Source organism: Brachycentrus maculatus, unplaced genomic scaffold (genome assembly GCF_059751285.1).
Source record: "Brachycentrus maculatus isolate JH-2025_06_01 unplaced genomic scaffold, ASM5975128v1 h1tg000783l, whole genome shotgun sequence".
NCBI classification, from domain to species: Eukaryota; Metazoa; Arthropoda; class Insecta; order Trichoptera; family Brachycentridae; genus Brachycentrus; species Brachycentrus maculatus.
In genome coordinates, this window is record NW_028281511.1 from 144,958 (window position 1) to 164,109 (window position 19,152).

The window sequence follows — 19,152 nt, forward strand, 5'->3', positions numbered from 1 at the left end:
CGTGAAAAAGTCATAAAATGATATCAGAGTACACTAATCTTTTGATTCAATTTGTAATTTGAACTGATCTGTATAGGCAAATTATACAGAAAACTTGAAATTGGCAATCGAAACGATGGAATAGGAATTTTCACTTTCTTTTTGACGTTCAATCAAAATGATAGCCACGAGGCAATGAGCCGAAAAGTAATTCAAGATTCTTGGAAAAAAATCTATTAAAAAATCCGCCTTAGGCAGGAGGCAAGCTTTCCCGGGTAAATAATTATTTACTGGGAGATTCTATAATCTCCATTTGCTGTTTGCTATCTGCTATTAACTTCGGCATTCCCTTATAAGAAATAGGAATCCCGTTTCCTCGTACCTCCGCTGAGTGAATTTGAAAAGAATATTAAAGGAACATGTTCTAAGAAAATGAAAAAAGGTACAAACATTTTTTTCCCTCTTTTTCCGCGGATGTTTATTTTCTTTAGCCGTGAGAGTCAAAAATTAATAAATGAAATACATTTTTTTTAACATAGGTCTTAAGGCTGAAGTCATGAAGTTTATTTTAATTCAATCAATTTAAATACGAAAAAAAGAAAATAATAAAAAAAAAACAAACTAACAAAGCATTACTCTGTTTCCCTAGAGGAATAGGCATAGAGAATAAAACACCACACCGATCTGACTTTGTAAACAATCTTCAGCTCTTTCACATTCATGCGTCTCCTCACACAAACCCGTCAATTATTTTCACTCCTGACCTGACTACATTGAAGTATTTGAGGCGCGATATCTGTAAAACATAATATTTATACAATGTAAATATAAACCTAATTTAAACAAATAGAAAATAATTGAACCGTAAGTATTAAAATTTTTTTAAAACTTAATTATAAAAAAAAACAAAAATTACACTTAACTACGAAAATATTGTATCAGAGTGTTGTAAGATAAAAATAAAAGATTTTTTATCAATTTGTTATTTACAACATTTTGAGTGTGTCCAAATACTTGTTCACAAAATCTGGATTATCTCCAATTACAGGTGTTATTTTCATATTATTTTTGACATCCCACCAAAACAAAGAAAAATATGGAAGTCTGGGCATTTACGGGGCTGACGACCGTCATAGGCTGGTTTAAGTGATCACTTTACACACGTGTAACATTCACCAATTTTACCCATTATTGACAACCACACAAAAAAAAAACAGACTTCCATATTCTTCTTCATCTTTGATGAGATGTCAAAAATTATTTGTTATTTGCTGAGTTAAAAAATAAAGTTATAAATGTGGAGTGAATTCTTATATCCTAATAATTTACTTATTTTACTCAAAATTTTATATCATTTACTAACATAATTGCATTTTCTTCTATTATGAATGTATACATATATGAATTGACGCATAATTTTATAATTTATTAAAAATTGTCATTAACTAAACCAATCTCTAGATACTCTAATACAGTGTTCCGCAAAGTGTGTGCCGCGGCACACTGGTGTAAAAAAGTCTGGTTTTGTGAATGCACCTACAAATATCTGAAAGCTATGCGAGCAAGGCGAATTGTTGCGCAAAAAGCGTGTGAGTTGGAATTTTTTGTCTCTGACTGTTAAATAATAAAAAAATAGAACGCCTAAGAACGATCGCATTTAACATAATTTGTTATATAAATATAGATTATATTAATTTTAATATCATTTTAAATAAGCTTAGTTTTTTTCTTTGGTGTACCTCTAAAAACTCTTGATTTGGCAGGTGTACCTTGAACAGAAAAAGTTGGCAGAAAACGGCTCTAATATACTACATTAATCTAAAAATATATAGTCATATTTTTTTAAATTATCAGTCCTGATGGTTGCGAACGAACGAGACCGTAAAGTATAAACTCTGCATTTCGAGAAAACTCGTAAATAAAAAATATTTTTTCCACGAAGTAATGTCTAGAAAAAACACGCGTCCCTTGTACCTTTCCGGGAAAATCCTGTTGTCGAACACATTTTTGTATCTAAGCGTTAATTTACTAATGGAGTCCTTTTATATGGTATAACTAAAGTAACAGGAGTTGACATACACATGGCAACAAACATACGTATACAATGCTACATGAACATGTATGTACACACGTGTATATTTGTGGAGCCATTTCATTTTATTACAACCTGTGATGGTATTTTTCTACGTAATGGGGCTTGTAATAAACTAAAGTAGTAGAAAAATAAATAATATGTAACTGTATAGATTCTGAGGATATAACATGGAACGAGATGTTCTGTGTTGTAAAATTCATGTTATGAAAAAAAACGACATTCATTTTGGCATTTCACGTATTATGAACAGAAAAATATGTCCATATTATTTTTTATTATGTTGAAAATATATATGTATGAACATATACATTCATACAAGCATTCGTAAATAGATATACACGTACATGATTTTTTGTGAGGAGGCTCACCATGCCACCTTACGTGTATTATCAATGGATTTCTTTTTGTGTTTATATATTTTTTTTTAATTTTCTTTTAAAAATCTCTATTCATAATTAATTATTCCTATCTTGCAACTAAACACAAAATAAAAAAAACCATTAAATATCCACTTTTTTTCAATACTTATTCTTGATCGTTTCCCTTTTCTTGCCCTAGCTCCATATTGGTTTGGTCTCAGAAAGTCTCTGAAATGTATATTTTATACACAATATAATGATATTTATCAAATTAAATAATACAAAATTTATGTTTGAGCAAAATAAAAATAAGAAAAAAACTAATGAAAGATACTAATAAAATTAAGAACAAAAATACATTCCTACATTAAAAACAAAGTAACAAATAGAGAGGTTACAAATTTGGAAATCTTAATAATGAAATTGTAGAAAAATATAAAAATAAATCAGGCGTTTCACAAATGATTTCATAAACCATCAAATTCGAGGTTCTTAGACATACAGTTGTCCTGACTTTCACATTTTTATCAAAAATTAAGTAATTCACTTATTTGTTTCTAGTAAAATTTCTTTGGAAAAAACAAACTTACATAATAAGTGACTTTTTTTGTCCACAACACACGTGTATTATTATACAATGTTTTTCCATGGTAAACTTAGTTACAATGATTAAAGAAAACACTTGTTTTTTACCACTTGAGTTTTATTATAGACTACATGTTTCAGAAGTTAAACTTCCATCATTCAGGTCTGTATAGTAACTAAAATATAAAATATAATATTATTTTTTGACATCTCATCAAAGATGAAGAAGAATATGGAAGTCTGGGCATTTACGGGGCTTACGACCGTCATAGGCTGGTTTGAGTGATCACTTTACACACGTGTAACATTCACCAATTCTACCCATTATTGACAACCACACTACTCAAATTCTTGGAAGTTCTATATATATGAACCAATTTAGAAACCTTGTTCATGAATCACTAAAACTTCACTAGAGACATCTATTGGTGAGATGTAAAGAAGCTTTTTATTAAGCAGAAACTCTTATATTAGTATGTGAGATCCGAATCCCGGATTATAATCACACACATGAGAAACGCCAGAAAATACCATTTTCATTTTTATTATTAAGCTTATAATTTGACCAGATAATTTATTTACAACATTTTGAGTGTGTCCAAATACCCCGTAAATGCCCAGACTTCCATATTCTTCTTCATCTTTGATGAGATGTCAAAAAATAATATGAATATAACTCCTGTAATTGGAGATAATCCAGATTTTGTGAACAAGTATTTGGACACACTCAAAATGTTGTATAAAATATAAAATTGTTCTATTGATAAGCTTTCCATTTTTCCTTCGTTTTCAAACTCCGACCCTTGACTAACCCCCTCCCCCTAACTTTCCCCTCTCCTTATTTATAGAACAATTTTATATTTTATATTTTAGTTATCATACAGACCTGAATGATGGAAGTTTAACATCTGAAACATGTAGTCTATAATAAAACTCAAGTGGTAAAAAACAACTGTTTTCTTTACTCATTGTAACATGTCTTACCACAAAGTTAATGCCGAAACAATAAATAAAAAAGTAAACTTAGTTTATATCCACAACAATCATATACGATAAGACTGACAAGTTTGGTTTGAATTATCGAAAAATAAAACTCATTCAACGAGCCGGTCTGGTTCGATGGCAAGTAGTCAATTCAACGCAAACAAAATTGTGTCAGGTGTTTAAAAAAAATGTATTGTGAAAACATTTCGTGTTCTTTTATTCTGATTTAGATCTTAATACAGATCCTTTGGCACTTATTTCACTGTCGTTCTACCGTTTAGATATAGCTCTTCGCATAGTAATTGGGATAGCAATGATTCCCGAACGTGATTAGAATACGCTTACGTCAGCAGAGAGGTTTTCCTCCCATCGGATTTTAGTTTTGCTGTTTACAGGATTAATAAAATCTTTTATTTCAAAAAAGCAATCTTTGGATGTATGGAGAGATAACCCTAATATATATGTTTACTATCTAACTAACCATCACGCCATTTCTCCGCAACTGTAAGCAGAGATAATAGAACGCCACACTCTCTAGCTTTTCAAATATTCTTCGCCTCTTCCACATTCTATGCATCTCCTATTATATAGGTACCCGTCGATTATTCTGACTTGAGACCTGACCACTTTCAAGTAGTTGAAATACTTGATCGTGCTAAGTTTTTCGAGGTCTTTCTCTGCTCCTATCTTGACTTACATTCGCCAGACACAGGTGTATAAAAAAAGACTTTTCCAAAGCAGGGTTGTGTTGGATTTTACACAACGAATTTTAAAGGTGTAAAAGTACATTTATAGTAAATATATAATATATCTATCACCTTGGATGGAAAAATTATGGACTTATTTTACAAATCAAAAACACAGATTTATTTATTTTGGATACAAAAATCATTTTTAACTTTATGGTATGACAATTTAACACTCACCTTATCGTTTATCGTTCACATTGTGTAATACCACTTAGAAACACTTTTTCATGACTTTTGGTTTCGGGATAATCATTCTATCATAAAGTGAACTATAGATGTCTACAGTTGACCGATTGATAGAATGGTTATTCCGAAACCGGAAATCATGAAGTAGAAACTAATTCATTTGTTCATTGTTGCAAACAAAATATTGTTTTGTGGTTTCTAAAGAACTTCTTTATAAAAAAATGTATTCTGCATACTGCAATCAAATAAAAGTACCGTAAATATTTTAATATTTTTCTCAATGTTTATTTCCAGGTTTAATTAATTTCATTCATTAATTTGGCCGTCACTTTTTGTTAAATATCTATCCATTTTTAATTGAAGTATAACTTGGTAATTACCACTATCTCAAATGTGGTATTTACCAAGTTAAACTTTAATTAAAAAATGTTGAATCAAAGTCAAGTATTTCTTTGAAATCGGTTGATTCATCTAAGATTTTATTTGCGGTGAAATATTTGAATAATTTATGTCGCGGTCGTAAACAGAAAAATACTTTTCCTACAAACGTCAAACTGTCAATCATATTTGTGATCGAATGGGAAATGTCACCCCGTGAAGCTTTCAATGAAATAACTATGCGAAAATCGAGTGTATTACTGACAACCTTCATAGAGCTTCTTATTCATATAAACTCCACCTTCAGATAGGAACATTTGCTTGTAATCCTATTAAACCTGTTTTTTTTTAATCTAGAAGACTGAATAAATAAAAGTTACACCACTTTATTTGTAAACTGATTTTTATAATGCTCTAGTTCTTATTTGTAACTTAAGAAATCTTTTTTCATGTTTTAAGTATAAAATAATAAAGACATTTTATAAAGCGCCATTTTCGTATCATATTACCGGAAGGGGGCTTCGCTGTGATATTATATCGTTTATTTATATATATATATATATATATATATATATATATATATATATATATATATATATATATATATATATATATATATATATATATATATATATATATATATATATATATATATATATATGGACACGAAAATAATAAAAGTTAAGTCTAGGCTTGACTTTTCTTTAGGTATATCGTCAGATTGCCTGGTCGCCTTTGCCGCATATGGCACATCTGGATTTACTCCGTCATGGTCGCTAGCCATCGAACATATGTATTTTTAAAACATTTAAAAAATATATACAAAGTTAAGTAGTAAATATTTTAAGTAATTATTTTAAAATGCAGGATTTTACTAGCAAATTTCATTTTCCATTGATATCCCAGCATAGATGAAAACTTTTGAATTCTGTGTATTTAGAAACCTTACGAACTGACATAGGCTGGTTAAGGTGCTCATTTTATACATGTAGACATCCACTATTCTACCCATGATTATAAACCACACCACTAAAAATTTCGGAAGGTAAAGTTATGCTTCAATTGACACCTTCTTTCACATAGTGGTCAATCATGGGTTGAGCGGTAAATATCACACTTGTATGAGAGTGGTCACTCAAACCTATCCACGACAGGTCGTAACTCCTGTAAATATTCAGACATGTAAAGTATTCCTCATCTTTATTCACACTTTTCATGTGAGTCCAAATATCTGTTCACAAATTTGGGTTTTCTGCATTTAGGAGTTATTTTTTAGATTTATTTTCAAATTTGTAGAATGATAAATATGTAAAGTATAGAGTGATCACATAACCAGCCCATGATAAGTCATAAGCCCTTTAAATGCCAAGACTCCCATATTTTCTTCATCTATGTTGAGATTTCAATGAACATTACCTTTTTTGAGATATTAACATAACATGATTCTATAATTAAAATGTATTTAAAACAAAGTAATATTTCAATTATAAAATGGAAAATCACAAAGTAAATGCTTCAAAAAAAAATTTTATAAAATAATTCTTTAGTGGACAAACCCAGAATTTCGAACATAATTTGGATACACTAAAAATACTGTAAAATATTTTATCTTAAATCTAGTATGAGTTTATTTTGTAAAATATATATATTTTTTAATTTGTCATTTGAATTTTTTGACGTGTTATAATAAATGGATTTTTGCTGATAATCCAATGTTTATTTCTAGCTTCGTTACATGTAGTGATATAATGAGACAGAAAAGATAAATTACGCCATGTGTATTTTCAAGTCATACCATGTAAGTGACATTTTCAAACATTCGCAATAATCGTAACTGAGACGACAAGCTTGTGGCTTTAGTCGGTTTTGTCCTTTATGATAACCATCTGCAAATTTTTGGGTCTACCTACATTCTAGGCCTCATCTGGTTCCTTCACTTCAAGGCATTTAGGAATTATTATCAACCCCACAGAAATGTACAATATTTGCCATACGGCATATTTTCTCATCTGACCTCTCCGCACATAATGGTGCAAAGAGCACTTGATCGATTCTAAGTAGGGTTGTTTTCTTATTGTTCTCAGTAAGGGAAGGTGATTAATCTCTCTTTTCAGGTAGAGTCTAGGGTAATATTAAATTACATTTCAGAAAAAAAAATACAGATATGATTATCTTCTTGGGAATTGCAATCAATACTTTATAAACGGTAACCAAATACCAATACAATACGTAGGGGAACAAATTTTAGAATTAAACCTAACTTAACTTAACCTTCATAACCAACTTGACCTAACCAAAAACCAATTCAATATATAAGCGAACAAAGGTTAGAATTGCAGTCAGAAAAAAGTAAAGTATATAAAATCTTGTATATTTATTAATGATTATTATCAGAACCTAAAATCTGGTGGTGTCAAAAGTCTGCGTAATCGGAGGGCATGTATGACTAGATGTATAGATATGTGAAGGAGGCGAGGAGTGTATGTCAGGACAGAAAAGTGTGGCGTTCCATCCTCTCTGTCTACCCCTGAGGGGAAACGGCGTGAGTAGTAGTAGTAGTAGTGGTAGAAGTAGAAGCCGTGTAAGCCCTCAGGCTTATATATTCTTCTTCTTCTTTGTTTAGATAATAATAAAGAAATCTTTATAATTTTATTCAAATCATATCGCTTATTTTTTATGGATGGACTATCGGGCAGGCAGAGTGGGGGCGGCTGGAAGCATTTGAGGAATGGTGCAACAGGCGCATGTTGGAGATTGTAGGAAACAACGAGGTATCAATCAGGGCTGGAGATTCTAGATGCTTACTAAATAAAGTAACACAAGAGCGAGCCAAATGGATAAGCCATAATATACAGACACCCAGGCCAGTTTCTTACGATCGCGGAGGGCAGGTACGCGAAGAGGTACGCGGCAGGTACTATAGAGAACTACTCCGCTCAATCTTCATGGACCAAATTATCTCCGACATGCGCTGTAGCGGGTACTCTATGTTGAAGAGACGAGTGGAGAATAGAGGCGGGTGAAGACTGACCATGAAAGAAGCAAACCAATCATCACACAAACTGTAACGAACGAAGAAGAATCTCACAACATTTTGAGTGTGTTTCTGCTCAATAAAAAGCTTCTTTTCATCTCGCCAATAGATGTCTCTAGTAAAGTTCTAATGATTCAAGAACAATGTTTCAAAATTGGTTCACACATGACGGTTATCAGCCCCGTAAATGCCCAGACTTCCATATTCTTCTTCATATCTGATGAGATGTCAAAAAATAATAAGAAGAATCTCCCTATTTTCACAGTATTGGGTATAATTAATCATCTGTCAACTGTTAATAAAATGTTCCATTTACATATTTTTCTGCATTGAAATTCAAATTATATTTTTTTTTGTGGAACGATGTGTGTATTTAAAAATCAATATTCAAAAATATTACAAAGATTTTTTACCTGATGGCCATTAATGAACCAAGTGAGGTTGGCTGCAGGTCTTGAATGTTTGCAGGTACAGTTGGCCCTCAGAAGTGATCCAGCTCTATACCTTGGCTTGACTCCAGTGATAACTGGCCTATGAGCTGGTACATCTGTAAATAAATATTCAAGTATAATAATTTTGCCGTCTACTTTGTATTAAAAATAAGCAGATGTTTCGAAGGAAATTGGACAGGAGGCGTTAATAAAGTAGATTTTTCTGTGATATACTTTAAACGAATGCAACATATTGCAGAAGATTATTGTAGCGTTTATATATACATGCATTATGTATCATATTGTATCTACAATAAGATACATAATGCATGTAAATTATACAATTTAGTAACCAAACGGGTTTCAACAGTTGTAACTTGTAATTAAAAGAAGAAATCAATTTAAATAATCTTTAACTGGTGGCAAAAAGAGCAAAGGTTTTAAAAATTCATTTATTTTTTATTTTTATCGTAATTATTTAGAAAAAGGGGTTAAAACAGTTCTGTTATTTTGTTTATTTCTTTTTGTCAAATTTGGTATAAACAACAATTATCTTACGCTTACAATTTTTTTTTCTTTACTTAAAATAAAAATAATATATGAAGGTGATTGATCAGTCCTGCGCACAAAAGAGAGATGAAGGGGTTAGGATAACCGCAGTGAGAGAGCTGTTTTTTTAAATTTTATCAGATATTTTATTTTTTCTTTGGATTATTTATCCTACGAATCAAAATATGATAAAGGTATCTTAACTAAGACGAGTCGCCTATAATTTTTATATGAAAAAAGTTGGAAGTCTAGGTCGTAACCAGATTCCAGGGGCATTACCCATAATATCAAACGTGAACCTTGTAATACTCATACTTCCATCTTCTTTCGTATAAAAATGAAAAATGCTAATTCTCAATTAAGACACCTTTAATCTTTATTTAAATATTTATTTTTATGGATGAGAATTAAAATGATCAATCTTTTTTTATATATATATTCAAATTTGATTACATTTACATCTTACAAGGCTAAAATCATTGCAAAGTACGGATTCATATCGTTCTTCGAATTACAAAGTTCTCTCCAACACTGTTAGTTAAACAACAAGCATTATGGTAATTTAAGTTAAAGACGAGTTTAGATTAGGGAAAATTAAGCAAGTTCATTCCCATATCCACAATTAGGATTCCTCGCCAATAGAGTTCAGATTACTTTGGCCGAACCGTACTCATATTGTAGTGATCCGTTACATTTGGATTGCCCTAATTTCAAACGAATTTGAACCATATTGGGGTTGTCCAATATTGACACAAACCTTGTAATTCCTCCTGCGGGATGCAAATTGCGAGGAAATTGTTTCCTGCAGACTTTAACCACGTTTTGTGGAATACCCGAGTAAACTGAGATTGTATGTAGTAACATTCTTGTAAAATGGATAATAATAGCCCAAGGTTTCATGGTTTTCCTCTATGAAATTTTAAGATAAATGTGAGCTTTTTGATATTTTTAATATCTTGTGTTCTTAATATTCATACTCTCCATTAAAAAAAAAAAGTAATGCCAGCATCCATAGCGTAATGGTCAGCACGCTGACTGCCGTACTGGTATTCCGGGGTTCGATTCCCGGGGGGGGGGGGGGGGTTAAATAAACAAAAGTGAAATATTCACTTTAATGTTTATTCAATATTACCCTGGACTGGTTCCTGAAGCAGAAAGCTGATCACCTTTCCTACATGTGTTAACGATCAAGATAACACTGCGTTTATATGATGCAGTGCCCTATGCACCATTGGGTGCGGATAAGGGTTTAAAAAAGATAAAAACGTCAGCAAAAAGTTTTTTTTTAAAGAAGTGGTGTATTCAGTTTTGTTATATTTGTCTTAATGCATTCAAAAGCAATCAATGTCGATTTTTTTTCGTCCTTATCGAAATCTCGAATTATTGTAATCAACAAAACAACTCTTTCTTAATTTAATTTACATTCTTCACCCAGCCTCTCATTATTTCACTATTTAAATATTAATTTAACTCGTACTTCGGTTTACCATACATTTGTCTGAGTGATCGTATTTCGAGTGTCACCTACAAAAAATTTGAAAAAATGACAAACATCGTTTAGTTGTTAAAAAAAGTAAGTAGACTCATAACCTAATTTATTTGATAAACTTGAATATTCAAGAACAAAGGTTAAACAATAAATCGTTTCAGCAAACAGAATTTGTCTATGAAAACAGTGAATATTTATGATTGTAATAACTTATTATTTATTGAGAAAATATTGCAACTCCCACCCATATAGAAATTCTAGCTGACACATACGTGTTTTGATAATCATATTCATTATGTTTATGTATGAGTAGCTTGATAACCAGACTTCCATCAAATGAATAAGAATAACATTGTTAAAATAGCTTTATAGAGATTTAGTTAAAATAGCTTTATAAACTTGCTTGTAGTTTTATTTCATAATACTTAACAAATAATAAAAAATATACACATCGATATAATTTGACAACAAATCTATATTATCAAAAATTTAACACCTAATATTTCTTGATTCTTGAGTCCTTCTAAACCTTCTCTTGTTGATTATCGAACAACTTAGATAGATTTTTTTTGACATCTCATCAAAGATGAAGAAAAATATGGAAGTCTGGGCATTAACGGGGCTGACGACCGTCATAGGGTGGTTTAAGTGATCACTTTACACACGTATAACATTCACCATTTCTACCCATTATTGACAACCACACTACTCAAATTCTTGGAAGAGTTTCTGCTTATTAAAAAGCTTCTTGACATCTCACCAATAGATGTCTCTAGTGAAGTTATAGTGATTCAAGAACAAGGTTTCTAAAATGGTTCATATATATAGAACTTCCAAGAATTTGAGTAGTGTGGTTGTCAATAATGGGTAAAATTGGTGAATGTTACACGTGTGTAAAGTGATCACTTAAACCAGCCAAATTTTATCTCATTTCATACAATATTTATATATATATATATATATATATATATATATATATATATATATATATATATATATATATATATATATATATATATATATATATATATATATATATATATATATATATATATATATATATATATATATATATATATATATATATATATATATATATATATATATATATATATATATATATATATATATATATAAGATTGAAAATATTATATTTTTTATTTTGCCAGAATGTAAATTATGAAGTTAATACAAAAGAGGTTGGTAATGGAAGAGATGGGTTGGTAATTTCATACCTTTTAAGACCACAACTGAGTGGAGGAACATAAAAACGTAATTACCCTTTTCACAATTTTTTATTTTTATACAAAATATTAGGAGTTTCTCGAAATACTTGTACTCAAATACTTCATTTACTCCCGGTGTTTGTTTTCTCTACATATTAAATAATAACAAAAAAAACCATTACAAAATTGAAATATAGCCTGAAATCAAAAACAAGCGAATAAATGAATGATAATTAATATTCTTATTATAAAATTAGCAAATAAAATAAGAGCGAAAAATATATTGTGATAATAATTGCACATAATATACATATTTATTCATCGAGATATATTTTTTACAATAAGAAGTATAATTTTGTTTTTTCTAGAATTATAAATATATTGTATATTGATAATGAAAAATATTGTACATATCGAAAAATATTTATTTTATATTCAATTATAAAATATATCGTTAGTTCCTTTGTTTAATTATTATTGTTTTAATGGATTGCATTTAAGGGTTTCTATTTTATATTTATGTTTGAAAGGGCTTTTGTTGTATAATTAAAATGTAACTTTGTTTTAAAATCATTATAAAATTGTATTAATAGTGATTTTAAAACAAAGTAACATTTTAATTAAAATATGGAAAATCACAAAATTAGTGTTTTAAATATAAATTATAGGTATTGTTTTACCTGTTTTAATTATAATTTCAGTTTTTCATAGTTTGTAAAGCGAACTCCCTCCCTAAACACTGTAATAGTAGCAAAACACTCTTTATGATAATTACTTTAAAAATATAATTTATATTTTAAGCAATAACTTTGGGGTTTTCCATTTTAAAATTAAAACGTAACTTTGTTTTAAAATCACTATAATTTTACCAATAAAGTTATAGTGATTTACAAAACAAAATTACATTTTAATTAAACGTTAAGAATATTGTAAAATTAAGCATTATTTTTATTTGTATCTGTCATAATAGGTCAACACAATAAATAAATAAAATAATTTTACCCCTGACAACATAAACGCAAGATGCAGAAAATTGGTTGCAGATGTCTCTTATTAAAATACTACTTAAATACTTACAAATGACTTGGTAAACGCTAATTTTTTGCATTTCATATCACTTAAGTTATTTATATTTAAATACGTAAATCGTTTGCCTTCTTATTAAAGAAGCATATTAAAACCCTGTAATAAAAAGGTCTATTAATAAAACATTATTATTTAGTTAAAAATATTATAATTTTTATTTTACATTAGATAAACAGGTAGGTGGTAAAAAAAAACACGTTTTAAAAATAATGTATTCATTCAAAGAATTTTGAGAAATAAAAAGTAATGTGGTGTTTTAGCAGGATTCTGCTAAAAGGGTTTGAAGGGAAGCTATTAAAATTGATATGGAAAAGGAACACGCAATAAAAAATTATGTTGAAAAGTGGGACATGAAAAAAGATCGAGAAACTCTGCGTTAGATAATTTCTTCAACATTGGAAGATGCATGGCGTTAAAAAGTCGGAGAACATTCACAAGAAGAGTCGAGAAGTATTTTATCTCTGTGGGTGAGAACGGAAAATTACCAACGTTTTATATTCAACATTCGCGTAACGAATAATTTTAGTTTGAATGGAGGAAATAAGAAAATAAGCTTTTAAGGGATGAACAAAGCTTTAGAAAAGAGCTGGCATATAACATATTATATTATATTATGCATGTACAATGTATACATATACATCTAAACCTTTTTCTGGGTTATAACGTCGTATATTACTTACCCATACGCGCCGCTTAGAACTGTATTGCAGAGTTTCTTACTAATACAATGAGCAACGTATCTTGAGATAGGTAGAAGACAAACGCCATCTTACACCGGAATTAAGTACTTACGTATTTACAATTCCGTAACTGATTTTTCTTTAACATTATTCTCTTCCTTTCGATGAAGAATCTTATTTTCGAAATGCATCTTCCCATTTGAAAAATATTACAAAGTGAAACATTATTGAATTTATAACATGTTGATTTTAAATCATTCACTGAGACTTTTGTCTACTGATTTCAAGACGTACAGGTCTCTTCGTCAGGATAATCACTTTATTATTATTATTAAATTATAGGTGTATCTGGAACCACTGGTTGACAAGTCCTTCAACTGAACATTTGTATAAGGAAGTTTTGAGTTCTCTGAAATTGTGCAGTGAAAGAAGTAAGCTTTCCATCAGTCTGATGATATCGGTAACGACAAAACCCGGTCACTCATCAAATGAAATAAATGTTTTAAAGAATTAAAGTTTCGTTTTTTTATTATATAACATGCAGTTCCAGCAAGAAAAGTCAATACAAAACTTAAATCTAACGAATAAATTTCATCCTACAAAATGTATTCATATACATAAGTATATGCATGAACCTATGTATATAACAACATGGTTAGACTGATCACCATACCTTCGTAACTGATCATGTTAACACAGAAAAGGGACATCAAAATAAATATACTTTTAGGTAAATCTTTTAACAATGTATGATTTATTATGATTATATCATGATTGTGGTTATGTATTTTATAAAAGGTTCCCTTACCAACAACGTCCATAACTGCGGTGACCATAAACGTGTGGAATGAGGGTGCATCTGCAGAAACCTCACAGCTGTATCGCCCAGCGGCCCCTTCGTCAACAGAATCCAGTGTCACCACACTGGCATTGCTGTGTTTTCTCTAAAATAAGGAAATGATGCAGATTCATACATTGCATGATATTTAAAAATACAACCTAAATATGTTTGAAATATTAACATACATGATAAAAAAATATGGAAGTCTGGATATTTAACTTATGTCATGTCATGGGCTGGTTAAGTGATCACTTTACACATGTCAAATATTCACCATTCTACCCATGATTGACAATCACACTACTCAAATTTTTGGAACTCCTACATGTATCATTAATCTCATAACACAGTATGTACATATTAGTTCACAAGAGCCATCTTTGTCGAAATGTCAAAGAATGTAAAAATAACTTTTGAGTAAACCCATGTTTGGGAACAAGTATTTGGACATACTCAAAATGTTGTGAATAACTTAAATAATCCAACACTTAAATATTGTGACTTAAAACAGGATATAATACAAATGAAAAGTTTTTATTTTTATTTTTTTAATCTTATTTTATTTGACCAAACAAGTCGTAGCCAACATCATCAGTTGTTATTGTCGGTAATGACTAAACCCGTTCACTGGTCAAATAAATATAAGTGGAAAAAACTATACAGTTTTTGTTTCATTATATATAATGCAGCTCCATCAAAAAATTTCGAAAAAACTCGAAAAATAAATACTTGTATGGTAAAATTTTAAATCATATTTTATACGTCTCCTAGTTAGTAAAGAAAATAATCTTACATGGAGATTTCTAGCAAATGACTAATTTCAGCCATAGATGTCGTAGACGAAGTTTAATAAGAAAATCCTTTTGATGTTTTGATGATGAAAAATTTGTATTATGTGGTATTTAAACAAGTAGAACGGTGAGTGAAGGTGAAACAGCAAATCCTTCACTAGTGATCAAAAATTTCGACACTTAAAATATCGTAAAATAATCCATTTCGTTTTTGAAGATGCCGTTTTTTCTTCAGATTTAACTTTGAAGTAAATATAATTGAAGTACGTATTAGACAGACCGAGAGGAACGGTAGAAGAAATTTAAGAATACACTTCCACATTTCATTGAATTAAAATCAGAATTGATATTACCATTCAAGGCGGCTTCAAACAAATTATTCTGATATTAAGGAATGAAGTTAGTACCTAGCCGTATATATAAAAAGGCTATTGAGAAACAAACTTTGTAATTAACGTTTTATTTCATTTCCGCTGACTCCTTTAAATAAAAATTATATTGTTATGTAAAATCTGCATTTTAAGTGTAATTTAAGTATAAAGGCATTTAACTACCGTGCTGGAGGCCTCGGGTTTGAATCCCAAGGAGATGGGTAAAAATACATATAAGTGAATTTCACACTAATATTTATATTTATTTATTTATTATTTACCTTGTTTATTAAGTACAAGGCTATCTAAATAAATAAAATCTATTAGATTTAATGGATTTTTTTAAACTTTTTTTTAAATCTGTGTCTTGTGAAAAGAAGGGAATAACTAGTGTGAGCCAATCAGGTTCTCAACGTTTGCTCATTGCCTTCATATAAGTATTACGATCAAGTTTACATTACGTCAAGAAGATAGAATTCCCTATGCTTTATTGAGTACAAAAAAGCGTAAGGAGAAGAAAAAATTAAATGAATGAAAAAACGAAAAAAAGTGAAAGAATGAAAAAAATATGTGTTCAACATTTATGACTATAATTTTTATATGAAAATACTTTTTCAAGTACTTTTTTTTTCTTAATTAAAAAAGATAAAAACTAACTAACTACCTTACCACCTCGCCACTTCCCCGGAGGGGTAAGCAGAGAGAAGAGACAAGTTAATTTTTTTTTCAAAGTTGTTATTTGCCTAGCTTATTTCATGAAAAAAATATATTCATGTGTTTAATATTATGCGTGAACTTTTTTTTATGAACATAACATTTGGGAATATGTATTGAATAGTTGTATCTGTATTTGTAAATAATTATCATTCCTTGGTAGAAATGTATTTGATTAAAGTGTTATTCGTTTCAATGATAAAATCTCATCGATATTTTGAACGACATAACAACAATATAATGATAGGTGATTCGGAAATTTAAAACTTTTTCCGCCAAAAGCTCGAGTATCTAAAAATATTTCGTTATATTTGCCACGTCATGTCAATAAAAATAATTGTTATATTATACGTTTATTGTAAGGTTCCCGAGCCAGCCGTGACCTTTTCAGCCCCCAATAAAACATAATTCCTTAATTTAACAAGACTTCAGGAATGGCGGTACTAAATATTTTTTTCCAAGCAGAGAAGTGTATGAAAAATATTTTATGCCGACTTCTGCGAGGATCGTAAAATATTTCTCCGTCAAAATGACCGCTATTTTGTACCCTTAAATATTTTTGTTCGAGAATAAAACGTAACTGCGGTCATTTTACCCTTTCTGCTACCCTACATTCAGTCGCTTAAGAGCCTTAAATCAATATTGTACACTGTTATTGTGTATGGAAACAGTGAAATGACTACGTTACGTACTGCCACTGAGGCTTTCACGGTCTTACTTCAGACAACGTAATTCCGCGATATATTTCGGCACACTTTTCGGCATTCGGAATGAGTGATAACAGCGTGTGACATGTATTGTTGTGACTAAAATTGTTTTCGGTGAAATATGAGGCCAATTTCAAATATACTGTTCCATGAATATTGTGTCGAGACAAAGTTACAGTCTTGAATGGAGCGATTTTACATAATATTACGAGTATATTTGGCGATACGTACTTAAAAGCAGTGCTAAATTTATTTGATGATCCATTTTATGTGCTAACCGTAGAGCATTGATACTTCACTTTAGATTATAAAGTGAGTCAGTAGGTAATTGTTTTTTTACTGAAGAGGGTATCGAGTAATATAATATAATAATATATACATATATATATTTTTTAAATCATGTTACCTTTGTATTTATTTATTTCATCATTTACATAATTACAAATTCAAAACATCAAATACATAGTTACAATAATATACCCTTTCTAAGATTTCCCGTACCAAGGACACATTAAAAAATATTGCACTATATTTTATTATAAACCTGATTTATTTTATTATTTTATTGTAAGTCTTGTTAAACGTAGCAAGCTTGACTAAGGTTCTCGAGAGGCATGCAAGTACATGGCTTAGACAATTAAATCGCCTTTTCTTGACTTGAAGACAGTTCCGACCTGGTGTTTTGTTTAAATATATTTCATTAACGATATTTTAAGTAAAACTTATTTTTTGGTTACAAATGCTTAATTTTACCCCAATAAGGAATAATTCAGTTTTTTTTTTTCTTAACATAAATAAAGACCTTGGTAGCAATGAAAAATACGAAGCTTATGTATTTATAGGGTTTCAAACCCATTATGGGCTGGTTAAAGTGGTCATTTTACAGATAATGTAATATAAACCATTTAATCCATGATTATATTACTAATTAATTTGATTCTTCTACGTTAAAAACTCATTGAGAAATCTAGTTGTGTATTTTTTAATATTTTGAAAAAAAAATCAGAGGTATTTTAAAGTATTATTTCTAAATATGGACCCAATTGCTTAAATGATTTTTAAGCTATCGAGTAAAAACTTTAGTTAAAGGGGTAAACAAGTAGCATACTTATTTATTATTTATAATAAAACAAGAAAAGGCATTTTTAAATATCATGCATTTAGTATATAGATTAATGATAAATATTTAAAACACAAAAAACACCTTTAAGAGTACTCAGTGAATATTTTGTTACTAGCAAATGTGTAATAATGCCCTAACACAGTTTTTAGACGATATACTAACTTTTTATGGAGCTTTTTCATGAAGATTAAATTTTACCCTGGAGAGAACATCAAAAAATTCTCATACTTTGTAGTGTTCTTTGTTTATCTATTTGATTATTAAACATGCTAAAAAATAAAGATAAAACGTCAGGTTTGCTATTCTAAACGCAGATGTATTTATGTGGTATATGTGGTCATTTTCCTTGAAAATAACTTAGTCTATTTAATTTTTTTTAATAATATGTGTTTATGGTTATACAATATAAACTTGCTATCACCGGAATCGTTGGTGGCTTGTTTATCAAACGACATTATACAATACGGATATGAATGCCGGATATAAAATATCGTCTTCATATAACTATCCTTATCAGTCTAATTAGGCATTTTTAACATCTCAACATAGATAAAGAATAATATGGAGTCTGGGTATAGATAACGTGTATAAAGTTATCACTTAAATCAACGCAAATACTCAGACTTCCATATTCTTTTCAATCTTTATCGACATGTCAAAAATGTAACAAGTGTAAAAAGCGGAGAAACCCGGATTAGTGAACAAGAATTTTGACACTCCCAAAATGTTGGATTTATAATTGTTTTACCTTATGCACTATTGCAAGTAAATACTTATGTGTTAAACTTATTTTTC

The 19,152-nt window shown here is 29.7% G+C and overlaps 1 protein-coding gene across 1 annotated transcript in view; it reads right to left on the minus strand.

Annotated features, from left to right (window-relative positions):
- The window catches only part of LOC148300213 (uncharacterized), a gene marked incomplete at both ends in the record, with an annotated part of 63,860 nt that overhangs the window by 14,357 nt on the left and 30,351 nt on the right, over positions 1–19,152 (minus strand). Inside the window, 2 exons of the mRNA XM_088275103.1 lie at positions 8,763–8,896; positions 14,619–14,754. Coding sequence (XP_088131229.1) covers positions 8,763–8,896; positions 14,619–14,754 — 270 coding nt within the window. The remainder of the gene's footprint in view (positions 1–8,762; positions 8,897–14,618; positions 14,755–19,152) is intronic.